Raw genomic sequence first — 27,815 nt, 5'->3', positions numbered from 1 at the left:
ACTGGGGAAGAACAGGATGACGCACTCACTGCTGCAGCTCTGATTGCATGCAGCTCGGAGCGTGGTGTGCGTTTCATGGGGGGGGGGGAGGACGGTGCATACAGAGGGTACCGTAATGTAGCATGTAGCGCAGGGGATCACCTTCACTACAGTAGCAATCTCAATAGGGCTTATTTTTGGGGGAGGGCTTATTTTAGAGGAATCTTACACAGTAAGGGGAGGGCTTATTTTCGGGACAGGTCTTATTATCGGGGAAACACGGTAATACCGTCCTTTTCCAGTTACAATTTACTTGCTTTTTTTTTATGTCTCGTGTGTGCTTATTTTAATGAACATTGACTTTTTTTTTTTTTTTTTTTTTGTATATATGTATGTTTATGTGTATATGTGTATGCGTGATACATAAATGGGCGTGGGGGGAGGAGGTTGTATTATACCCCTCCCATATGGCAAGTGAACAGTTTCAGGTCAGGTACTCTGCTTTTCTTTGCATTCTCAGTGCATAGCACAAAGCCTGGCATATAGTACGAGCTTAATAAAATCGTTGTTGATTAATTGATTAGCTGATAGATTAATTGATATTGAAAGTTATACACAGGGACAGCTGGGTGGTGCAGCTAGGAGGGGCTAACCATCTAATAAGGGAGACAACATGCAAACAAATATATAAAAATATCTTTAATACAAAATAAATAGAAAATAACACACAAAGGGAAGGCACTGGGATTAAGGGTGATTGGGAAAGACATCCTGAAGAAGGTAGAGTTTTATTTGGGACTTGAAGGAAACCAGGGAAGCCAATGGGGTGGAAATGAGTAGGACAGGCATTCAAAGCTTGGGAAACAGAATAAACACCCAAAAGTGAAAGACAAACTATCTTATTTAGGAAACAAAGAGGAGACTACTGTCACTGTACCAAACAGCATCTGGGGTATATCATATAAGATTAAAACAGTAGGGAGAAAGAAGGAGGTTAGGTTAAGAGGAGTTTTAATGCCACATATAGTATTTGGTCCAAGGGAATTTTACACGGATAGGTTAATATAATTGGATAGGGAATGATTTGGGGTTTTATTGATTAAGGGGTGATATGGTTAGACATGCAGTTTAGAAAAATAATTTTTGGTGGCTCAAAGGAGAAGGATTGGAGTAGGGAGAGACTTGTGGCAGGCATAGCCACCAGCAGACCTTTGCAAAAGTTCAGGCATTAGATGATGAGAGCCTGCTACAGGGTAGTGGAAGTATCAGAAAAGAGAAGGGGATATATTTGATAGATGTTGCAAAGGTAAAAATCAATAAGGCATGGCAATAGATTGGATATGGAGAATGAGTGATAATGAGGAGTGAGGGATGACATCTAAATTACAAGTCTGGGGGACTGGGAGGGTGATAGTACCCTTGAAAGTAATAGAAAGTTTAGGAGAGGGGAGAATTTAAGAGGAAAGGCAATGAGCCCGGTTTTGTATGTGTTGAGTTTAAGACATCTACTAGACATCTGGTTCAAGATGTCTGAAAGGAATTTGGAAATGTAATACTGGAGGTCAGCTGGGTAAGTAGATTTGAGAAGCATCAGTAGAAAGATGTTAATCAAATTCATGTGAACCAATGAGATCACCTAATGAAGTACATAGAAGGTAAAGAAAAGAGAACTCAGTAAAGATCTCTGTGGGACACCCATAGTTAATGAACATGACATTCTGATTGAAAATACAGGAGAAGAGACTTGAGAAAGAGCAGACAGATATGTAGGAAGAGAACTGGAAGAAAGTGGTGTCCCAAAAACCTAGAGATTAAAAGAGTCTCATGGAGAAAAGGGTGTTCAACAGTGTTAAAGGCTACAGAGAGATCAAGAAGGATGACAATTCAGAAAAAGATTATTGGATTTGGCAATTAAGAGAGCATTGGTATCTTTGGAGAGAGTGCTTTTTGCTGAATGATGAATTTAGAAACCATATTGTGAAGATTTAAGGAGAGAGTGAGAGGAAAAGAAGTGGAGCTATCCATTGGAGATGGCCTTCTCAAGGAATTGAGCCAAATTTAGTAAAATTAAGGATAGAAGTGATATAGTACAGTAATTAGCAGGGATGGAAGGATCAAGTGAGTGTTTTCTGAGAATGGGGAAGACATGGATATATTTGTAGGCAGTAGGGAAATAGCCAGTACATAGGGAGAGATTGAAGCTAAGTGATGGAGTGGGGATTATGGAGGGGGAAATCTACTAGAAGATAGGATGGACTGAGATCACTTGTGCAGACAAATAGTTTTGCCTTGGAAAAAAAGTAGGGCTACCTCTTTATTTGAAAGTAGATGATGGAAGAAATAGTGGTAGAAGATGAGGAGGAGAAGAGAAAGGAGGTCTTATGGAAATGACCTCATTTTTTTTCTGTAAAATATGAGGCAAGTGTCCTAATTGAGAGGATAGGTGTAGGGGAAGACTTGGGAAGTTTAAGGAAGGGTGAAAAGGTTTGGGAGAGCCTCTGCAGAGAATGAGAAAGTGAGTTGAAGGAGGCTTGCTAGGATTGCCTATCAGCAGTGAAGGTTCAGTTAAGGTTGTAGTGGACCTCGTCAAAATAGTTCTGTGATTTTCTCTACCTTTGTTCCAAAGCACATGTGAAGGAACAAAGGTGGCCAATGGTTGGAGTGATCCAATTCTGTCTCTTAGCAAGGCAAAATTGGCAAAATGATAGGGCTAGAAAATCAAGAGAAAAGGCATGAGACTTTTATTGAGTGATAGAGACTATGAACCTCAAAGAAAAGGCTACTTATTGATGAAGGTAGGAAAGAACTTGGAAATGGTAGTGGGAAACAAGGAGTACATCAATTCCTCCACCTTAACCAGCGAGCAGATGGGAATGAGTAAAGGTGCAGCTAGCACTAAACAGGGTGGTCAGAGAAGTTGCATCATCAAGGGGGATTCAAGTTTCAATGTTAGCTAGAAAACGGAAGAAGTGGAAGAGGAAAAAAAATATCAGATAACCGTAGTTTGCTGTTGATGGAGCAAGCATTCCAAAAGTACGGACTAAGAGGACAATTCTTGGTTGGAACTCTAGATGGTAGAGTTGAGGGGGTTGAAAGTAAGGAACTGGATGGTGGAGGATGGGGAATAGGGTTTATATGATGACAAACAGAGGTTAAGAATCACTGTCATATATAAGGGAAGGTCAGGTGGGAGACTATTCATCTTCAGTGCAAGGTGCCATTTTCCGGAGGCTGGAAATCAGACTAGAGGCAAATGCAGCTTAAGATGGATAGCACAGTCAAATGATCACATGGGAGGTTCTGTTTCACTATTCCTCTTCCCTCTGAAATCTGGAGATTAAGAAGAAAATGGTACAACATAAGATGGAAGTTGAACCTGCCCAGTAGGAGAAGCAAGTCCCACTCCCTATCAGCATTATTCTTTCTCTTCCCTCAAGGGACAGATATAGCAGAGACAAAGGTTTGAAGTCAAAGAGAAGGTTGTTTCTCTGCACAAGAAGTTCCCTTCATCGATACTGGGAGATCAGGCTGGTAATAGAAGATAGGAGTTGCTTAGGGCTGGCTCAGATGTCTGTTGGCCAGGTCGGTTCCTTAATGCCTTCTCCTCAGATACAACAGAAGATAGAAAGCAGAGTCACCTGTGGTTGAATATCAAGTGGCATAGCAGGAAGCGGCAGTCTCCAGGCTAACACAGAAGCTATTTGATTATAACTTTGTTCTTTGTTCACTATGCAAACTAGGATTGGTAAGCATTCCTCATTTTGAAGTGCCATCCCTAAGTTCAGATGCCCTACTTCATCAAGCCTGGATCTGTGAATAGAATTAGATAGTGATGGACAGAGTGGTCAGTTGACACATAGAATTCCCTACAAAGTTGAGGTATCATGGTATGAGGCAGGGGTCTCATCTTCCCCTTAAGTACAAACCTTTGTCCTCTTTCAGTGTTCATTGAAATACTTCATGTATGGTGTTCCTGTATAGATTTATCCCTGGTGTCCACAGAACTTTCTGTGTTTTCTCCCTATGATAACCTGGGCTAGAAAAATGACTCATGTTATTTTCCCCTTTGATTTCTGTTATGGGAATGGGAATCTAAAATCTTCCCTGCCCCTAGGCCCTTTGATAGGCTTAAGTGACTCTGAGAATCTTCCTTGATTTGAAAATATACTCTGCCCCCTAATAGGCAGAATGTGGTCACATGGAGCCTGTGGAGGTAGGCTTGTTTTTCAGGAACACCCATACCTTGTTTCATTGTGATTGGGCCATGGATCAAGAGGGGTGTGACATTCTCTGAAGCAGGAGAAGGCTATATATACCCTGATGTGAGGTTTTGTTTTGGGGCTCACTTTGAGCAGAGTTGTGTTATTTCACCAGACAAGACTCTGGGCAGCCATTGAGCCCCCTGGCTTTGAAAACCCTGATGTTGGTGCTTCCCTCTTTGATAACTGACTAGGTATGGATGTAATGGTCAGACAGCTAGAAGCCTGATCCATTTCTCTGTCTGCTTGTAACTTCTGCTTGTATCTTGTTTGTATTCTCTGAAGTCCAGGGTACTAACATTTTCCCCCTGAATTAGGTAAATGACATATGTTTGATTAAAGCAAGATTGTTAACCCATTTTGAGTTGCTTTCCTTTCAAAAGCAGGTCTGAGAACCCTTGTTGGCAGCCACCCTGGGGATGCTGGGGTGCTTGCCGCTACAATTTCCTGACCAGGACTGAGTATGGGATGTTTTCTAGGTTTTACTTGAGGAGAGTTCTGTTGTTTTTCTTCCTGCTATTCTATCTTTTAATTAGCTTTGTAAAATAATAGAATCCCCTTATTCTTATTTTATTTTTTTCATTTAACTGTCATTATTACTCCCTCTCCTGTTTCATTCTCCAAAGAGACAAGGAAAATAAAACCCTTATAACAAATATTCAGTCCAGCAAAATTCATACCGACTTTGACCACATTCAGAAATGTGTCTCATTTGGTATCCATAATCCATAACTTCTTCGTAAGAATGTGAGAGCATTCTACATAATGCTCTGTCACTTTATTGAGCACAACTCTTAAGTCTTTCAAAATTGTTTATTGTTAAAATATTTTAGTTACATTATATTCTCCAAGCTCTGTTCATATCACTCTATCATTTGGCACAAGTCTTTCCAGGTTCCTCTGAAACAATCTTTTTCATCTTATTGTAATATATAATAGTATTCTACTATATTCACATAATTTATGCAGTCACTTCCCAATTTATGTTAAACCTTTTAATTTCTAGTTCTTTACCACAGCAATAACAATAAAGACTTGTAACTATGTTTATACCTCTTTTTCTCTTTCTTTGTTCTTTGGATATAGGCTTAGTAGCAGTATTTCTGGGTCAAAACACATATTTTAGTAACTTTGGGGGCATTGATCCAAATTGTTTTACAGAAAGAGTGAACCAGTTCATGGCTTCATTAATAGAGCATTAATTTGCCTGTTTCCCAAAGCCCCTCTAGAATTTCTCACTTGTCAGTTTTTTTTTACCTTTTCTGATCAAAAAGGTATGAGATAGAACCTCAGAGTTGGCTTAATTTGATTTTCTCTACTTATTAATGAGTTGGAGCATTTCTTCTCATGGTTATTAGTTGTTTGGATTTATTTCTTTGCCTATATGTGTCCTTTCACCATTTATATCAATTGGGGAATGGTTTTTATTCTTGTAAATTTGAATTACTTTCTTACATATCTTGGAAATGAGACCTTTGTCAGAGAAACTTGCTGCAAAGATTTTTCCTAGAGTTAACTCCTTCTCTTCTTATTTTACCTACATTGATTTTGTTAACATGTGCAGAACTTTTTAAATTTATGTGATTAAAATTGTTCATTTTATCTTCTGTGATCCTCTCTATCCATTTTAGGGTCGGAACTCTTCCGCCATCCATATTTCTGAAAGATAACTTATTGCTTTCTCTTTCTAATTTGTATATGGTGTGAGTTTTATATCTAAGTGAAGTCTTTAGGTAAAGTGCTTAGAAAATCTTAAAATACTCTATAGAGAAGGATTGGTGTTATTTTTCTTGTTGCTATCTGTTATTTATTAGGAGTAGGAACTACAAATGATCAGTGAGTTGGTTGCACAATTGATCAAGAAGAGGAAATGGTTTGGAGAATGTACTAGTATAGTTATTCTTCCACAGACCCTTCAACATTGTCATTCTCCTTGTTTGCTGCCTTTACCAATCTGACAAGGGTGAGGTGAACCTCAGAGTTATTTTATTTTACATTTCTCTTATTATCAGTGATGTGGCGTATATGCACATATGGTCATTTATAGTTTACAATTTTTCTTTTGAAAATTCTGTCTTTGGGTCACTTATCCATTGGAAAATGGAGTTTGGTCTTATATATTGTGTCAATTCTTTATTAATCTTGAATATCAGTTTTATTCATATGAAACTTTTACTATTTTAGGCAAACACATTTATCTCTTTTGTCTTTTGTGATCATCTCCAATCCCTGTTTAGTTAAGAATTTTCTCACTAGTCACAACTGTGAATATTTCATTTCCTTCTCTATTTTTTAAAAAATAATGTAACATTTTTATATTCATGAAAGCTTCATGATGTTTAATAAGTTCAGGCACTGAGGTTTAAAAATGCCAAACAAAATGGAAATAACTTGGAAGACTGTTAGCATAGAAATAAAAAATATAAAATAATCCATAAATTCAGGGGGAAACCAGTCAAATCATTTAGCATCAGAAAGGACAGATATCCAGCTAATTAAGTATTGATTTCATTTTCTATCCTTCATGGTTTCTAATTTAGGTTTTGGATTTTTTTTGGTTTGTTTTTGTTTTTTAGCTTTGCAGTGTAATACTTAACACTTATTAAGAAGAGTTAATTAGTCTATAGTTGGATTAGTTACTATCATCAAGTTGAATTTCAAGTCTGTTAAGAATGGTGGACCTGGAGTCAGGAGGACATGAGTTTAAATCCGGCCTCTGACACTTAACACAAAAAAACTAGCCATGTGACCTTGGGCAATTCACTTAGCCCCAATTGCCCTCCAAAAAGCAAAAAAAAAAAAAAAGAATGGTGGCCAAAACTCTGGAAATGTCTAACTCTCCCTCAGGAAGTATTCATTTACTCATTAGAATTTTTGTAAATTTTTAAAATATCAACAAGGTAAATAGATTTGTGAATAAAATGTCAGAAAATTATTATTAGTATTATTTATTGTTTCTATATAATTTATTATTTATGTTACATTAATCCTTCAAATAGAGTTTAATTGAAACTTTAAATTCAATTTGCAGTCTGATAATTAGACTTAAGCTTATGATAGGAAAACTATTTAGAAAGGACCTGTGTGCTGCTTTAATCACCCCCTGAAGGACCTCCATATTCTCAGACAGATGAGAAAACAATCCCCTCAGTTGAAGTTGGACATTTTTTAGAGGCACATTAGTACTTTTGAATATTGAGCGTACAATTTGTCAAATTAGTCCTCAGTTGCACCAAATGGTGGTCTGATGTAGTTTGAAAGTGAAAATGCACCTCCAAAGCCACTCCAATTCCATTCTGGAAGCAGCTAGATCATTGGACAGGTTCTGAAGTACTAATGTACTACTGGAATTCAGTTCCCTCTTGGGAGACTGGAGTCCATCAAGCAAACAACCATGACACATAGCTGAAAAGTAGAAGAATGAAAAAGTAAGCCAGGAAAAGTAAGGCCAAAGTAGAGCCCTTCAGAATGGTGTCCTTAGGGTCTTTAATATTCAGCCACAGAAGAAAGAGTTTTGACTTTTAAGGTGTCATTATCCTCTCTCCCCACTGTCAACTGTGTGGTAATTTATGCAACCTAAAAACAAAAAAGGCCATCACACTTTGAATTAGAACTATGCTTGCACATGTCTTGATATTTAAACTTTTCCCAGCTAGGAATTCCTCATTCTCTGTAGTAATGAAAAGTGGTACAGGATCTTTTTTTTTTTTTTAATTTCCTGACTTCTGCAGGTTTGAATCACATCATTATTATACATGTTTCCTTTCTCTTTATTTCTCCCTCCTCACTGGCATTGTGAATTTAAATGTTGTTTTAGTGATTGGTAGTGGGAAGATTTCTGTAATAAGAAAATGAAATATTTAATTTCATCCCTTGATCCTTACAAAATGTACGCTATTTTTCATTTAAAATAACAAGCTAGTAAATTGTTCCTAGTTAAATGTAATCCCTGGAACTCTGGCCAGTACAGCACTTAAAAATGAAGTATTAGGGACTGAATATTCTCTCATCTCGTGTGGAGAATAAAAAGCTAATTGATTAACATTTGAAATAATGACTCCAGCTTTTTAGAAAGTCAAGGGGAGAAGGTAAGCAAGTAACCAATAAGAAAATCGGATAGCCTGCTTTTGTTTTGTGACTTCTTTCTTGGGTAGTAGCCTCAGGATTCAACAGATGAAATGTGTGAATTTTCCATTTGAGAATATACTCATAAAATATGGTGGTAGATAGCAGTAATAAAGTATCTTGCCCAGTACTTACCTCTTGCCATTCCTAAGATCTGTTTCATCCAAACGTATAGTTTAATGTACCTACAAACTGTGATTATGTTTCAAGGACTGACTTTAGACTAAGCATAACATTTTATTATGCCAAAAATTTATGACAATATGTTTATATTTTACAAGTATTTCTTATTTCAATGGCATTCCATTTAATGAATTTGGTATGTTATATCCCTTTGGTTTCAGAAAATATAAAGAGGAATCACAAGTCAATTTGATATGTTTATGAATTTTAATTACTGCTATAATTAGATACTCTCACTGCCCTCTGAAGCACAGAAGACTGCATCTGCAACTTCAAAATTGAAGCTTCCTCACATCTGATTAATCCCCACAGATCTGTTTTCAACTCTTAACTTTCTATTCTCTTCTCTATTTCTGTTCAACTTGCTATGTAGGAGGCCTTTTCCTGTGAATATCCCACTGAGTCTTGTAATAAAAATCAAAAGAGAAAAGGTACATCAGTCAGAAAGCAATCATCTCACTAGAAATAGAAAACCTGTCACCTTATTCTTAAAGACCTTAGATCATTTGAACCAACAAGCAACCAGAGACAACCTTTATTGTATTGTGCTTTGCTTTTGTGTCTGGCCACTCTTACCTTGGCAGAGGTAGAAAATCCATGAGAGAAAAGGCAGGCCAGATTTCTTAGCCCTTGAAAATGCTACAGGAGGGAGAGTATAGAATTGGAGCCACAGAAACTGAGGTTTTGCTTTTTTTTTTAATTCTAGTTTGCTATGTACAACCCTGTCTGTGATACCTTGAGCAACTTAATTTCTCTGGCTCTCAATGTCTTCTTCTATAAAATAAGGGAGTAGGACTAGATAAGCTCTAAAATCCATAGTACCTACAAATCCTGTGGCTTAAAGCTTAAGTCTATAACTCTATATACATCAAAGCCTGTTCAGAATCTTTCCGTGAGGAATCCTAGATATCTATGGTGACATATGTCAAGCTTATGTTTCTCATTTTAGCTTGTGCAAAGGACTATTTTCTTCTCAAAAAAATATTTGGGTATAAAACTCATTGTGCTTATCAATTCATGTTACTAATGTAGTATTCATTGACTTGAACACTTTTATTTTTCTAGTGGATAAGAGATCTGTAGAACTTGAAAATAAACAAAGTATGGTTTCAAATCATTTGTTAAGAAATAAAAAATAATTTTTAAAATAGGATATAGTATCATAATGTTTCAATATAGTATCAATAATAGTTATAGATATAAGAATTCATGCTGTTATTTAAAAAATAGTCCAATAGGAGCTTCTGGGTGGTATAGTGGATAGAGCAACTGCCCTGGAGTCAGGAAGACCTGAGTTCAAGGCTAGCCTTAGATACTAGCTGTGTGACCCTGAGTGAGTCACAACCCCAATTGTCTCAAAAAAAAATGCAGCAATTAAAATATTAAAAGATTTTCCTTTCAGCATTATATGTAATTATAAAAAGGAAAAAGTGAAATAATGTCAATCAATAGGGAAATAGTCAGTAGTATATTATACTAATGTAATATTAACATAATATGGAATGATAGAATGATGGAATATTGTTGGTCTTATAGACCAACAAGTATGAGAAATATCAAGACATTTGTAAAGACCTTTCTGGTATGGTCACAGTCATGAAGAGTTGAACAAAACTGAATAGCAAAAATAAATTGTGCTAAATACTGTTTTCAATAAAACATCATTTTTCAAAAGTTATAACATTACCTTATATGGCAAAGATGTTAAGGCAATAATAACATGTAAAGCAAAATATGCGATTATTTCAAGAGAAGGTCTTGTCACTAGAGTCCCTTAGACTGGTTGAATTCTGTATATTCTGCGATGTTTAGTCATGTGACAAATTCTCCCTGAAGGTTGTTTTGAATTGCAAACTCCTGAGTGATATGGACCATAGGAAATAGTTGCCATAGATTTCAATGATAAATATTTTCATGATATTATTATGAGCATAACATATGTGACCATAATAATTATTTTATTTTGAATATATTAAAAGAGAAAATATCTTCAGCAACCAGAGGCATGATGCATATTGTATTTGCCTTTGGGGCATATGCTCCCTGTGTGCCCCTAGCCAAGTCACAACCCTTCAGTATTCTCTTAGCAATTGTCTATGACTGTAAGTTTAGAGGTAACATTTTGCACTGGTAGAGGTATTTTCCTCATTTGAAGGCTTTCTATAACAATGGAGTCACAGGTCCAAGTCCTTGTCCCATATAAATAGATATGAATCATAGCAATAGATGATAGGAACCGAACTTGTGATTTTATTGATATCAGGAACTCCTGGAAAGGGAAACTCCTCTGCAAATGTGGATAAGAATCTTCTCTGTGACTTAAAGATTTAAATGTAGTTTAGATCTCTGAGGGGCTGTCCTTGCCCAGCACATAGCCAGTATGTAGCAAAGGAAAATCTTGAACCAGGTGTTCCTGGATTCAAGAATAACTCTCTGCCCACCATGCTATACATTTTCTTTGCATCCTAGACTTAACATATTTAAAATGAAAAAAGTGATATCATTATTTTGGAGAAAAGATTGGTATGAGATCAGTTGGTTCAATGAAATCCATCAAAAATACAAAATTTGTTGTATCTAGTATGTTTATCTTTTTGTCTCCTGGTCAAAACTACTACCTGAATTGATGACAAGCAGAGCACTAATGCATTGTTTTCCTCTCTTTTCCTCAACATTAATTGAAGTAAATGTATTGTGAAATTTCTTTTTTTCTTTAAATTAATTTATTTCATTTTAGTTTTCTTTTTTTTTAATTTTTTGGTCTTTATTAATTTGTTTGTTTCCTTTTAGTTTACAAGATTCAGTTCCACAATTCCTTGAGTTTCAAATATTCTCTCCCTCCCTCCCCACTCCCCCACCCATGGCAGCATACAATCAATTACAGGATCTGAAAATACTTTCACATTAGACATTACTCAATTTATAAAGAAGAATTTTATCAGATGGAATGAACAATGGGAAAGAGGAAACAAAACCAAACAAGAAAAAGAAAAAGATCAGGTAGATTGCTTCAATCTGGATTCAAACGCAGTTCTTTCTAGTTCTTTCTCTGGATGTAGACATCGCTCTCCATCATGAGTCTTTTGGGGTTGACTTATATCACTGCATTGCTGAGAAGAGTCTAGTCTGTCAAAGTTGGTCATCACACATACATTGTGTCTGTAATTGTGTACAAATTTCTCCTGGTTCTACTCTTTTCACTCAGCATTAGTTCATATAAGCCTCTCCAGGTAAATATGAAGTCCATCTGCTTCTCATTTCTTATAACACAATAGTATTCTATTGCATGCATATACCAGAATTTGTTCAGCCATCCCCCAATTGATGGGCATTTTAGTTTTCAAAATTCATTTCCACAAGATTTTGGGTTTTAAATTTTCTCCATCTGCCTCCCCTCACCCTTTCCCAAGACAGCATGAAATCTGATAAAGGATTTATATATACATATTTATTAAACATATTTTCTCATTAGTAATAACGTAAAGAAGACTTAGAATGAATGGGAGAAAGCATGTGAAAGAAAAAAAACAAGACTAAACAAAAAAAGAGAAATCAAATAGTATGCTTCAATCTGCATTCAGACTCTATAGTTCATTCTCTGGATGTGAACAACATTTTCCATTACGTAGCCTTTGAAGTTGTCTTAGGTCCTTGCATTGTTGAGAAGATCTAAGTCTATCAAAGGTAGTCATCCTACAATGTGGCTGTTACTGTGTACAGTGTTCTCCTATTTCTGCTTATTTCACTCAGCATCAGCTCATATAAGTCCTTCCAGATTTTTCTGAAGTCCACCTACTCATCATTTTAAAAATTTTAATTTTAATTCTTTTTAAAATTAAATTTTATGTTTATTTTTAGTTTACATTATTCATTTCAACAAGATTTTCAGCTACAAATTCTCTCCGTCTTTCCCCTACCCACCACCCCAGCACAGCAATCTCACTATATACCCCCTCCCCCAATCTGCTCTGTCCTATATCTTCCCCCATTCCCCCTCTGACTTTCAAGTAGGGCAAGATGGATCTCTATACCCCAGTGCCTGTATATCTTATTTCCCAATTGCATGTAAATAATAACATTTTTAAAATATTTGATTTTAAAACTTTGAATTCTAGATTCTTTCCCTTCCTCCCTCATCACCCACCCTTACTGGGAAGATAAGCAATTCAATATAGGTTGTACATATGTTGCTATGCAAAACAATTCCATAAGTGTATATATTGTGAAAGACTGACTATATTTCCCTCCATCCTGTCCCACCCCACCTTGTTCTATTCTCTACTTTGACTGTGTCCCTTTTCAAAAGTGTGTGCTTCTAACTACCATCCCCCCAACCTACCCTCCCCTCCATCATTCTCCTTGTCATTCCCATCCCCCCTACTATCCTGTAGCATGAGATACTCTATTTAGTATATATGTCATTCTCTCCCTAAGCCAAATTCATTGAGTAAGGTTGACTCATTCCCTTTTGCCTACCTGTTCTTCCCCTCCATTGTAACAGTTTTCCCTTGCATCTTCTAAATGGGATAATTTACCACATTCTGTCTCTTCCCAACTCCTGTCATTATATTCCTCTCTCACCTCTCAATTTCAGGTTTTAAGTATCATCCCATCCTATTCAACTGGTCCTTTGCCCCCTGTCTATGTATACCTGTACACATATATACACACACTCACATGTGTATACATATACCCATATAACATGCTATATAGACATATGTATGTATGTATGTATACATATATATATATGCACACACATTTATATTCCCTTCAACTATTCTCATACTGAGAAAAGCTTCATAAGTTACAATTATTGTTTTTCCGTGTAGGAATGTAAATAGTTCCACTTTGATAAGTTCCTTATGATTTCTTTTCCCTGTTTACCTTCTCATGATTCTCTTGCTTCTTGTATCTGAATATCAAATTTTCTATTCAGCCCTAGTTTTTTAATCAAGAATTTGTGAAAGTCTTCTATTTCATTGAATGACCATATATTCCCCTGAAACATGATGCTCAGTTTTGCTGGGTAGGTGATTCTTGGTTTTAATCCCAGCTCTTTTGACCTCGGGAATATCATATGCCAAGCCCTTCAGTCCCTCAATGTAGAAGCCATCAGATCCTTTGTTATCCTGATTGTGTTTACACAATATTCAAATTGTTTCTTCTTGGCTGCTTGTAATATTTTCTCCTTGATCTGGGAACTCTGGAACCTGGCTATAATATTCCTAGGAATTTTTTTTGGGGGGGGAGATAGCTTTCAAGAGGTGCTTGGTGGGTTCTTTCAACACCTATTTTGCCCTCTAGTTCTAAAACATCAGGGCAATTTTCCTTGAGAATTTCTTGAAGCATGATTTCTAGTTTCTTTTTTTGGTCATAGCTTTCAAATTTTTAAATTATCTCTCCTGGATCTATTTTCCAATTCAGTGGTTTTTCCTATGAGATATTTCACATTGCCTTCTATTTTTTCATTTGTTTGGATCTGTTTAATAGTATCTTGATTTCTCATAAAGTCACTAGCTTCCATTTGCTCCAATCTAATTTTGAAGTAATTATTCTCTTCAGTAAGCTTTTGAGATTCTTTTTCCATCAGGCAAATCCAGTTTTTTAAGGCCTTCTTCTCCTCATTGGATTTTTAAGCCTCTTTTGCCATTTGAGTTAGTCTGTTTTTTAAGGTGTTATTTTCTTCAGTCAGGTTGTTGACTCTCTTTTCATGATTTTCTTGCATCATTTTTCTTCCCAATTTTTCCTCTACTTCTCTTATTTGGTTTTCAAAATCTTTCTTAAGCTTCTCTATGGCCTGTAACCAATTCATAATTTTCTTGGAAGCTTTTGTTGCAGGAGTTCTGACTTTGTTTTCTTCCTCCTGTTCCATGTTTTGATCCTTTTTTGTCCCCAAAAAAGGAATCCAAAGTTGGATTGCTAAGCTTGCCAAAGAGCTTTCTTTGCTTGCTCATGTTGCTACTCAATTACTTGACTTTTGAGCTTTTTTCCCATAGTAGAACTCTTCTACCAGAGAGGAAAGCTTTATCCCAAATTGCTGGTGTTTTCACAGCTGTAGGAGCTATTAGTTGGCTGCCCTCTCTGAAGCCTCTACAGGCTCTGGCACCTGGTCACCCACCCCTGGACCTCCACCCTAGACAGCAATCCAGATCTAAGCAGGTTAAAGCAAGAGCAATTACCTCTCAGAATGGTTGCTTGGTGCCCCTATAATCTGCAGGTAATAAGCTCTGAAGCAGCCACATGGTGGTGGAGGCATGGCTGTTGCACATCAGCTATTTCTCCCTATGGGGGGCAGAGACCAGACCACACTCCCAAACCCCTTATTCCCAAAGTCCACTGACCTCTAACTTTGTCTTTGGCAATTATGGGTTGATAATTCTGGAAACCTCCACAGCTGCTGGTGATCCACTCTCCCTAAGCCCCTACAGCTTTTGCTGGTTGGGCCGCCCTGGGGCTAAAACCACGGGCTCATGTGAGGTTGGGCTCTGCTCCCAGAATTCTGCAATGGACCCTCCCTGTTGCCCTGCCAGGCTGTCTTCAGCAGGAGGCTTGTTTCTCTTTGTCACTTTGTGGGTTCTAGAGCTCTAAAGTTTGTTTAGAGTCATTTTTTATAGATATTTGACATGGTTATGGGGGAGTGCAAGGAGTTTTCCTGCTTCTATGTTGCCATCCAGGCCTTGGTCTTTTAAGCTAAGGTTTTTCTGAGTTCTCATCAATTTTTATATTTTAATAGTATTCCATTACATTCATATACCACAACTTGTTCAGTCATTCCCCAGTTAATTGGCATCCCCTTACTATCCAATTCTTTGCCACTGCAAAAAGAGGTGCTATAAATATTTTAGTACGCATGGGTCCTTTACCCATATTATGATCTCTTTAGGATACAGTGCAAGAAGTGGTATTGCTGGTTTTTAGGGCCCTTTGGGCATAGTTTCAAATATCTCTCCAGAATGGTTATATCAGTTCACAACTCCATTAACAATGCATTAGTGTTCCAGTTTTCCCACATCTTCTCCAGGATTTATAATTTTCCTCTTTCATCATGTTAACCAATCTGATAGGTGTGATGTGGTACCTAAGAGTTGTTTTGATTTGCATCAATCAATAGATATTTAGAGTGTTTTTTCATATAATTATAGATAGCTTTAATTTCTTCCTATGAAAACTGTCTGTTCATATCCTTTTGGCATTTATCAATTGAGGAATGATTTGTATTCCTATAAATTTAATTCAGTTATCTATATATCTTTGAATTGAGGTCTTTAGAAGAGACACTGGTTGTAAAAATTGTTTCCCAGCTTTCTTCTTCCCTCCTAATCTTGGTTCCATTGTCTTTGTCTAAAAAACTTTGCAATGTAATGTAATCAAAATTATCCATATTTGCATTTCATAATTTTCTTTATGTCTAGTTTGACCATAAATTCTTCCATTCTCCGTAAATCTGATGGGCAAACTATTCCTTGCTCTCCCAGTTTGCTTTTAGTATCAGCTTTTATATCTAAATCACGTACCCATTTGGACTTTATTTTGGTATACAATTGTAATGTCAGTGGGATATAAGATCTTCCCCACCCACTAATTGGCCTCATGTGGAGCACATTAAGGGAAGCTTTCTTAACAGAGGCTTGCTTGTCAAAAGGCTTTCACACCGTTTCTTCATTTCTAGTTAGGTACTGAGTTATAAGGGTTGTGATGCCCTCTGCCTCTGAGAAGTGTATATATATGTACATATACTCTGATGTTAGCATTTTGCTTTGGGGCATATTCATTGGAAGAGTATTCTTGTGATTTGGCCAGATAAAACCATGAGTATCTGTTAAGGAGTCCCACAGCTTTGAAAAACCCAGATGTTGGTGCTTCTGTCTCTGGTAACTATATGTATTGCCTTGGTCAGACATCTATCTGTTGATCTGTGGTAATTTCTCAGACACCTAGAAACCCTGGATGATGGTCTTTATTTTTCTGCCTATATTTTCTCTGAAGTTCAGAGAACTTGTTCCCCTGAACTAGTGTATGTAATTAAAAAAAGATTGTTGACCCCTTAAATAGTTATCTCTCCTAGTAAATCAGATCTAAGAACCCGTGCTAGCAGCCATCTTGGATATGCCAGTATGGTTGCTATTAAAATGGTGTAAGATGTTGGTCTATGCCCAGTTTCTACCATACTATTTTCTAGTTTTCCAAGAAGGTTTTGTCAAATAGAGTTCTTATGCCAGAAACAGGGGTCTTTGGGTTTATCAAACAGTAGATTACTATAGTAATTGGACTACGTTGTCTTTGCACCTAACCCATTCCACTAATTCACCATTCCATTCTTTAGCCAGGAGAAAGTTGTTTGATGATTGCTGCTTTATAATACAATTTAAGATCTGGTATGGATAGGCCACCTTCTCTAGAATTACTTTTCATTAATTTCTTTGATATTCTGGACCTCTTGTCCCTTCAGATTAATTTTATTATTACTTTTTCTAACTCTATAAAATAATTTTTTGATAGTTTGATTGGTATGTCACTATAAGTAATTTAGGTAGAAATGTCATTTTTATTATGTTAGGTTGGCCTACCCATGAACAACTGATGGTTTTTTTTCATTTATTTAGATATGACCTCATTTGTATGAAAAGTGTTTTGTAATTGTGTTTATATAGTTCCTGGGTTTGCTTTGGCAGGTAGGCTTCCAAATATTTTATAATGCGTATAGTAACTTTAAATGGAATTTCTCTTTTTATATCTTGCTGTTGGGTTTTGTTTTATATATATATATATATATATATATATATATATATATATATATACATATGCAGATGATTTTGTGGGTTTATTTTATATCCTGCAACTTAGCTAAAGTTTATTTTTTCACATAGGATAAATTTCTAAAATCAAGCTATGAGGAGAAAGAAAAATACAAAGTCCAGATAAATCATGTTAACTAATCATAAGACAACTGAATTTGAATAAAACACTATTTTTATTAATATTTAGTGTAGGACTTTTAACATGGATGTCATAATTGTATAACTAAAGATTCATTTTGAGATATTATAAATATATGTACATATATACTCATATGTATCACATTTGAGTTGTTAAAGATATTTGTCTATTTTAATTTAATCTGAAATGAAGATTGGCATCTTAATAATAGCTTTCATATTTTTCTGATGACCAATTTTTTGCTTTTATTCGTATCAGTGCATATCTATTGAGCATTTCCTATATGCTGTGGAGAGTACATAAATAAATAAGGCATAGTCCCTGTTCTTATAGAGTTTATTATCAACAATAATAGGAGAAATATTCAAAAAGAAAAAAGTTCATTTATGCTTTCCAAATATACTGTTCACTGAATATTCTATTTACATTCTGTAACAAAGAATTGAAGAGAGAGATTCTTAAATGGATTGTTAAGAAGATAATGTTCTTGAACTAATATTGAACATCTTTGAGAAATGTGGTCTACTATTTCAGATCTTGAGATCCCATAATAAAACTGATATAACAAAGGATCCATACTAAAGCAAGGGCACATGAATTCACATGCCCTCTAAATAGTGACTAGAACTGCCTATGCAAATTGCACACTTGGAAGTTTTCCTTTCTTCTTACTCCTCCATCTCCCACTCCCTCCCTAGTATTAAGTGGTATAATACTTCTTATTAAAATCTATTTTAATGGGCATTATATATGTATAGAAGAAAAATAACTAAATTCTTACAGTTTCCCTGGAGATAACATCATTTTTGTGAATATATTCCCATACTTATGATTTTCCAGTTTTAAAATGTTAGTGGGATGGTTTCCCTTGATCTTTATAGATGGTAGTTATTTTTAATACTAATTGTCATTTAGTGAATGTCCATGGGATAAATATCAAACACACCATCTTTCTTACTGAGAGCACCTGTCATTTCCAACAGACCACTACTTTTGCCTAGCATAGATTTTAAGGAGACACTGTCCTTCTAAAGTCACCTTTTCTCACATTCTTCTCATAGACTTCATGATTTTTAATGTGACCATCTTTCTCTTCAAGCTACAATCTGCCATCTCTTGAGTCATATTTTTGATACCTCATCTTGAATGCAGACATAAATTTGGGAAAATCTCTTAGGAATCATTCTTTGCTGAATCATAAGAGCACACAATTTCTCTATGTTCTCATTGAAAAAGTAATCATAGAAATTTATTCTGCATGTGACTTATAGAACCTTCTAGGCCCCTGAAAAAGATTCCCAAACTTATCCTAGGGAAGACCCCAGGAAAGAAAATTGAAATGTTCCTTTTACATTTCTGATTCCTTGTTTTATTCACTTCATTGTTACTTCATTTCTCTTATTCAAAAAGAAAAATTATTTGGGGGGGGGGGAGGTTTGTCGATTCCCCCATATTTACTTTTGTCTATGTTACCAGTCTACTTTTTCTCATTTTCTGTTTTTTTCTCTCTAATCCTATTATGATACAAATGTCACAGTTTGATATCATTGTCAGAAATCAGACATCTCATTTACTTAAACCTTTTTCTTTTGAGTCAATCTTACCAGTTCCAAAAATGTATTTCAATTTAAAGGTTTATTTTACTTGTAAATGTTAATAAAATAGAGGCATCTGGAATAAATATTTACTTTAAGGAAGTTAAGATGAGTGAATATTTGCAAATACTCTACCCTACCATTTGTGATGAATAGTCATTGTGTGGTGAATAATAAACTAGAAAAATGTTGGCCCTTAAGTTCAATATGATGTTTTGTAATGATTTGTTTCACAAGAAATCTTCCTGGACAAACCCTTTCAAAAATGTCTATAGCTACTGCCATTGTAGCCATCCTCAATAGTCACTCTCTCTCATTCTTTCTTTCTCTAGATCCCTTTCATTTCAGCTGATTGTGTTCTCACGGGACCTTAGACCTGGAACAGAGACAGGAAGCTATGTAGTCCAGCCCTCCCTTTTTAGGGTTAAATGCCTGAGGCTCAGAGAGTTTAACTGCTTTGCCTGTGACTCTAAATCAATCATACTCTCCACTATACTTGCTGACTTTTCTGTTTCATATGTTTTCTCCCCACTGTGACTAATCTTCCCAATCCTATTACCTTACTTTACCTAAATCCCTTTGAAAAATTTTCTAGTTCTCAGATGTGTTCTATGAAAGATGACGCTGTCCTCAAAGGATGTTGGTCACTTATTTTGCATATATCACAGTGGATTTTTTCTCATTTCTAGACACTAAGCAAAAGACAGGTCCATTCAATTCATCAAGATAACCTCTTTATCACCCAGCAGCATGGGAGGGGGTTGGGAGATGGGAATCAAATACTGCAGTTTCTCTCTTGAATTTCTCTTGAGTTCTATGTGTGCAAGCAGAAATTTTAAAGAATGACAGTTTTTAACAGTCAGCAAAGAAGAAGATATCAAAATCTCTAACTTTTGATGATATATGATGATGAAAAGTTGTTTGGGCTATTTTTTCTTTCCTTCTTATTGGAGGCGAGAGACTCTCACCAGCAAACAATATTAACAAATCTGAAATAAAAATGGGAATTAAATACAAAGCTTCAAGCACTGTTAGAACTCAGTGAGAGAATTAGCAGTAAGGTTGTATGTGTGTTTTTAAGTGGCTGAATACAAATTCAGAATTATGAGCAGCTAATAAGAAGTGATATGAATAAATCCTTACTAATATGAAAATGATTAACTCCTGAAAATCCCTTTTTTTTTTCTAAGCAGGTCTGTGACATCTTTGCCATTTCATAAGCCATAGGCATCTTGAAAAAACCTTATTTATAGCTGGAATTTAGGCCCAGGTATAATTCAAATGATGAGCAAATAAGTATCTGGAGTTTGTTTCCATTTAATGGACAGCTTTTCAATATCTTAGTCTCATCCTATTAATGGCCATTTGGATCTAGTCAGTGAAAGACAATTTTAAAAGGTTAGTTTATGTAAATTCTATCACTCTCCTGGCTGAAGATTAGAAGCATTAATAATAGTAACTAGCATTTATATAGTAGTTTAAGATGTGCAAAACACTTTATACATATTATCTTATTTATTCCTCCTAATAACCCTGTAAGCAGATAATTATTATTTGTATTATATTGCTGAAGAAAATAAGACTGACAGAAGTTAAGGGATTTGACCAGGGTCACACAGTTAGTAAATGTCCTGTGGAAGGATTTGAATTCAGGTCTCCCTGACTCCAAGTCCACTTCTCTAGCTACTGTGCTACCTAACTTGCCTCTTCAGGAAGAAAGGAAAGATCATTTTTTAAGCACCCATTCTGTTCCTAGCATGGTACTAACTGATTTACAATTTTTTTTTCATTTGATCCTGCTAGTACCCTAATTATAGATGCTATAATTATCTTCATTTTGCAGTTGAGGAAAATGAGGTAAAAAAAAAAAGAGGCTTAGTGACTTGCCCAAGGCCACACAGTATGTGAGGCTGAATTTAAGCTCAAAACTTCCTGATTTGAGGGCTAGCACTCTAATGGGCCACCTCATTATTCTAAAATGTTTTGGACTCAATCCCCAACCAGTTCCATTTAAAACTCAAGAGTCAGGTTGTTAGAGTGGAAAGAGCTGTGCACTCAGCATTAAAGAGATTTGGTCCAGACATAACATTGAGTTGTGAGCCCAAGGGCAATTTATTTAACTCCTCAATTTCAGACCTTATCTGGATAATAGGGATAATGCTCTCTGTGATACTTCACAGGGTCAGAAAATTGGATCTGGAAGAGGCACGTCATCTTACAGATGAAAGAAATAAAGACTAAATTGATTGAGGAATTAGTAGTAATAGCTAAATTATTTATATGGTGCTTACTATTTACAAGGTACTATTCTATGTGCTTTACAATTATTATTTCATTTCATCATTACAACACCCCTGAAAGGTAGGGGCTATAATTATTTCCATTTTACTGATGAGGAAACAGAGGCAGACAGAGGTTAAGCAACTTGCCCAGGGTCATACACCTAATAAGTACCTGAGACAAGATTTGAACTCTGGTCTTCCTGGCACTGAAACCAGTGCTCTATCCACCACATGACCTAGGTGCCCTTAGGGTACATAGCTACCCCTAAATTGTGTCTTTAGGGTAGTTTTGATGATCAAATGAAATAATCTATGTAGAGTGATTTGTGAATTATAAAGTGCTTGCTATTAATATTGGTTAGGTTCATGTAAAAGAAAAATCTTTATCATGGAATATTGTTCATTTGATTACTATTCCTTTTCTCCTAGTGTTTTCGTCTGAATCAGTCTTTATGCCTCTAAAGAAAAAAAGGATAGGGCAGCTAGGTGGTGCAGTTAATAGAGCATCAGCCCTGGAGTTGAGGAAGGACCTGAGTTCAAATCTAGTATCAAACACTAAACACAAAACTAGCTGTGTGACCTTGGGCAAGTCACTCAACCCCAATTGTCTGATCTTCCCCTTTCCAAAAAGAAAAAAAAAGTTTTAACTCTTGGTCCTATAATTTTGATCTAATTATTGATTGTTATATTTTTCTGTTTTATTAATATATCAGCAAATATGCATAGATATTTGCATGTATATACTAGTTGGATTAATGAAACACACTCGTGAAGTAGGCTTTATGATTACAGAAACTCAACTATTACTTAAAATAAAACATAAAAGATTACTCACAAGAAGGTTAATCCTTATTTTACTCATCTCTCTAATTTCTCCATTATCTTCTCTCCCCACTTTCCTAATTTTACTCTTTACATCCCGTTAAAAGACCCTACCTACCATGTCGCCCAGTGTTCTCGCCTGTTTACAAGTTCAGAGGTACATCTTCATATGTATACTGTCTCTTCTTCAACCCAGATGAAAGTAAGGTTTTGACATTACCAGCCTTCCACCCCTATTTATTTCCTCTATATCAATTCTTCATTTGATACACCATTTTTATGAGCTAGTTGTTCCTTTTTACTTTCTCTTACTAAACCACCCCAATTATACACAACTCAGTCACAACCTTTATTTCACACTACCTTGGTAATGATAAGTTTTAAGAATACTGATAACACTTTCATTTATAAGTAAACCTTTTCACCGTTATCAGTGCCTTATAGTTAATCTTTAATGATTCCCTTATATTTTTCTGAATCCTTTATATCACATTTTCCTTTGAGATCTCTTTTTGTTGTTGTTGTGTTGCAGATACCTGAAAGTCTTTCAGTTTATCAAATGCTCATTTTTTTCATTCAGGATTATGCTCAGCTGGATAAGTTATTCTTGGATACCACCCCAATTACTTTCTTTATCAAAATATAACATTCCAAGACCTATGGTCTTTTAGTGCAGAAGCTGCTAAGTCTTGTGAAATCCTGATAGTTTTTCTGCAGTTTTTAATGTCTTGTTGCTTGCAGTATTTTCTCTTAAACCTGGGAATCTTGAAACTTGGCTATGACATTGCTGTAAGTTTTCTTCCTAGGATCTCTTTCAGGTAGAAATCAGTAGATTCTTTCAATTTCTACCAAACAAAAATTTTAAGAAAAATAAAATGCAAAAGAATTGTAATTTAATAATCCATTGTCTTTCCTTCTCATGTAAGAATTTTTAGTTTAAAAAAGTAGCCTATAGCAAGTTCCAGAAATATATAAAGGCAGAATTAGATCATGGCAAATGACCTGTGTAAAGGAATTCCCATTGCCTAAGGATTTGGACTTAGAAGTTGATCATTTAAATGAAGATGAACATTCTAAAAAGAAAACAGCACTTTGTGTATTTTAGGAATTTCTCTAAAAAGACTAATAAAATTAAAAATTAATACATTTCACATCAAAAGAGGGAGTGGAATATTATTCCTTTTGGCAAACATCTGGAAATGTAATTTTCTTTACCTCAGGAAATATAATTCAGCCTGAACAGGTCTTAGGGAGAGGGCTTTTGTATCATTTAGATTTGTTACAATGAGAAAAGTGTTGAGTTTGCAGTCAGGGAACCTGGGTTTCAGTCCTACCTTTACCAGTTACCACCTAATTTCTTTCAGACCCTCACTTGGCTCATCTGTAAAATGAGAGGTTTGGACAAGAGGCTCTCTTAGGTTCTTTGTAACTCCAAATATCTGACCTTGTGATTAGACAAAATTATTTAAAAGGAATGTCCCAATGCTAGAATGCTTTGGTTCTTACTTATGGTTTGTGTTAGTTACAATAGCAAATACCTTCTGGTAACTGAGATTACCTAAAATGGGAAGTGTTAAATTTTTTTGTGTCATGAATCTCTTTGGCAAACTGGTGCAGTTCATGAACCCCATCTCAGAATAAAGTTTTTAGATAGAAAAATAAAATACATAAGATTACAAAGGAAACAATCTTATTGAAATAAAGTAACCAGAGAGACAGAGAAAGAGAGACAAGAGGGTGTTCACAGAGTCCATATTAAGAATGATTACCCAAAAGTAATTTATGTTAATACAATTTTTCAAATTGTTGAAAAACCCACATTTTTCCATCAGATAAAGAGAATCCTTATAATGTAGTGTTTTTTGCAATGGAAACTACTAAAAGGGGACTTTTGGGGGCATTCTGGAGTTACTAGAGAAAAGTACAAAATATTTATTGGACAGAGGAGAGAACTTGGACATAGAGAACTGAGTTAGAGATGCTTCTTCCAGGAGCCAATACTTGAAATAGAGTAAGAAAGAGGTACCCAAAATTATAAGTCATGGGCATTTACATGTTCTGTGCATTAGGATTACATTTTTAAAATTCCCTTTATCAGGTCTTATTTCTCATATAGGCAACTGTGCCAGATTTATAAAAATGAGAGCCATTCTCTAGTTGATAAATGGTCAAAGGATATGAACAGGCAGATTTTAGAAAAAGAAATAAGGGCTATCAGTAGTCATTTACAAATGCTTGAAATCACTAATAAGTAGAGAAATACAAAATAAAACAGCCCATCAGATTGACTAACATAATAGAAAAAGAAAATGACAGTTACTGGAGGGGATGTAGAAAAATAAGGACACCGATTCTTCATTGGTAGAGTTGTGAAATGCTCCAACCATTCTGGAGAACAACTTGTAACTATACCAAAAAGGCAATAAAACTGTGCATAACCTTTGATCCAGCAATACCACTACTATACCTATGCAAAGAGATAAAAGAAAAAGAAAAGACATATATGAACAAAAAAATATAGCAGCTCTTTGTGGTAGAAAAAATTTCAAATTAAAGGGAATGACTGAATTAGTTATGATATATGATTGTGATGGAACATTATCATATGAAAAATGATGAAGGGGTTGAATTTGAAAAAACCTGGGAAGATATATATAAGGTGATGCAAAGTGAAATGAGCGGAACCAGGAGAACATTATACACAGTAACAGCAATATTATAACAATAATCAACTGTGAAAGGCTTATCTACTCTTATCAATCCATAACAATTCCAAAGGTATGACAATGAAAAATGCTATCTACCTCTAGAGAGAGAAATTATGAACTCTGAGTGCAGAATGAAGCATATTTTCCCACTTTACCTTTCTTGCTTTTTTTTGGCGACATAGATAATGTAAAAATATGTTTTGTATAACTTCATATAGGCATGAGAAGAGTGGGGGAAGGAAGAAAATTTGAAACTAAAACTGAAGAATTTAAAAATTAACAACTTGAAGTGAATGAATGAGTGAATAAATGGAGTATGTAGATAGATACCCTTTTATCAGTTCATCCTAAATAATCTAAATGATAAACCTCAACGTCTAGCTCCTATAAATGGGCAGACCACAACTAGCCTCTATCATGGCCAAACAGTCAGATGAAAAGTGGAAACATCTGTCAGTCTTACCTACACAATGTGGCATGTTGAGATATTTGAAAACAACACCTTTGGTACAATGCTTTAAAAATAACAGATGACTGATTGAATTTTTCATTGTTCATTTAGATAATTTGGTATCACTTAAACATATTAGAATATTAGTTAAGGTTTATGTAATTTCTTACATTTATAAATCATTGTAAAACTTTACTGAAAATTTCAATTATTATTAAACCTTGAAGCTTAATTGTGTAGAACCTACATTTGCAATAACATCCGCAATAATATAAAAACATACAGAAGACTAAATTTTCAGCAAATAATTTCCACTGAAGATGATTTTTTTGTGTATTTTTTTCTAAAACATGCTTCTTATATACTTTTCTTGCTTTGTTAAAAGGAGCCTGTTGAAGTGAAATTTATTTTGAAAACCTTTCACACACATATACACATGTATATATACATATATGTATGTACAAATATGTACATACTAATGTATGTGTATATTATATATATATATATAGTATCCTCACAAAAAATCTCATGAGAATAAACAAAGTATTTTTATAAATTTCCAAATCTTATGTCTTAATTTTTGGTGTTTGTCTAGGTCTTTGGGTGATAAGAGACTGAACTGTAGACCTTTAAACTTTTACTAATATTTGTATCAAATATGTGTTATGGTAAAATCTAGGAAAAGATTTCAAGGATTGATTATATCTATGAAATCAGTTGGTTAAAAATGCTTTAGTAATCAGATGACATTAATAATTCATTAATCACTATCTTGATTTCAGTTCATAGAATTATTAAAATAACAATCATCATGTTGCATTTGAAATCTCTGAAAATGAAATCGTACCTTTTCAGGGCCACAGGTCTTAAGATATTCTCCTTTTCTTTTTTCATTTAGGAAGAACCATTTGTGATGGTGTCAGAAAATGTCTTGGGTAAACCGAAGAAATACCAAGGTTTCTCCATTGATGTTCTGGATGCCTTATCTAATTACCTGGGCTTTAACTATGAAATTTATGTTGCACCAGATCATAAGTATGGGAGTCCCCAAGAAGATGGTACTTGGAATGGATTAGTAGGAGAATTAGTGTTTAAGGTAAGGCTTATGTACCTGAGAAGTACATAAAACTATAGTATCTATAATTTCCTGCTGATTTTATACACCACAAAGATAATGCTGGTCACATAGGGTTTTGTTCTAGAGAGTAACACATTGTCAAAGATTGCTATGTGAATGATTATAGTAGTGATAATGACTAATATATTGAAACTCAGTTTGTAGATGCACTGGTCAGTCACTTTAACTACATGGAAGCATTTGTCATTCCATCATTTCAGTCATGTCCAATTCTTCATGACCCCCTTTGGGGGTTTTCTTGGTCAAGATATTGGAACTGTTAACCATTTCCTTCTCTACCTCATTTTACAGCTGAGGAAATGAGGCAAACAGAGTTAAGTGACTTGCCAAATATCAATTAGTTGGTTTCTGAAGCCAGATTTGAATTTAGGACGATGATTCTTCCTGACTCTAGGCCCAGAATTCAATCCACTGTGCCACCTCATTGCCACATGCAAGCATAGAAATACCTTAACTTTTCTCCCTAACTGTAGATCAAAAAATAAATGTTTGCTTAATAGAACTGAAATGAATGAAACTCAATTTTCTCCAGTTTGTGGCAGATGATGAAGTTAAACTATCTTCTAAAACAAAAGTCAACTTGGATGAATATAATTACAAATTTTTATTTTTTTATTGACTGATAATCCCTTTTTTTCAGATAATTCATTTTAGTACTTCTCTTCTCCTGTCCACATTCTAGATGTTATACCCTTGATGAGTATCTCTATCAGAGGGTAAATAGTAAAAATAAAGAAAATTTTTAAATATGGTTTTGCAACTTTTTAGCTATTAAAAAAAAGAAAGATGGAATAGAAACTACTTACTAATATGGAATTTGGAACTTCTCTGTGCATTGTGATTATATTTGTTATGTCCGTCTCCTTCTCCCAAAGTTGAATATATATCTATGTGAAGAAGGTTTTGTTAGCTACCACTGGGAAATACATATGAAACTTTAGCACCCAGAAGAATCCCTTTTGTTGTATACTTGATTGGGATTTGACTATCATTTTTAAATGAAGTTTTATTGATGCATTTTTTTCACGTTACAAACATTTACAGATTAACCCCATTGAGAGATCTTTTGTAATAAAGTAAAACAATTCAGTAAGATCAACAAAAATAGTGCCCTGGTCCAAAAGTATATGCAACATTCCAAATGTATGTCCTCCAAACACATACATGTATTTAAAAAAAATTAACAGAAATCTGGCTTTAACAGAATTCACTCCATCTAACCTTTCATCCCATTGGACAAAAAGAGAAAAGCATAATCAGTCCCTTGTAACAGACATAGAGAGTCAATCAAAACAAAACTCTTTCATTGGCTCTATAGAAAATACATATGTCTCAT

At 35.0% G+C, this 27,815-nt stretch overlaps 1 protein-coding gene across 1 annotated transcript in view; it reads left to right on the top strand.

Annotated features, from left to right (window-relative positions):
• The window catches only part of GRID2 (glutamate ionotropic receptor delta type subunit 2), a 919,201-nt gene that overhangs the window by 489,873 nt on the left and 401,513 nt on the right, over positions 1-27,815 (top strand). Inside the window, exon 9 of the mRNA XM_069098591.1 lies at positions 26,240-26,437. Within this exon, the coding sequence (XP_068954692.1) occupies positions 26,240-26,437 (198 nt within the window). The remainder of the gene's footprint in view (positions 1-26,239; positions 26,438-27,815) is intronic.

This window comes from Petaurus breviceps, unplaced genomic scaffold (assembly GCF_028583685.1).
Source record: "Petaurus breviceps papuanus isolate PSGF00001 unplaced genomic scaffold, PetGlider_PUasm1.0 126, whole genome shotgun sequence".
NCBI lineage: Eukaryota > Metazoa > Chordata > Mammalia > Diprotodontia > Petauridae > Petaurus > Petaurus breviceps.
Note: the sequence above shows the minus strand (reverse complement) of the source record. Positions and strands in the feature narration are given on the sequence as shown.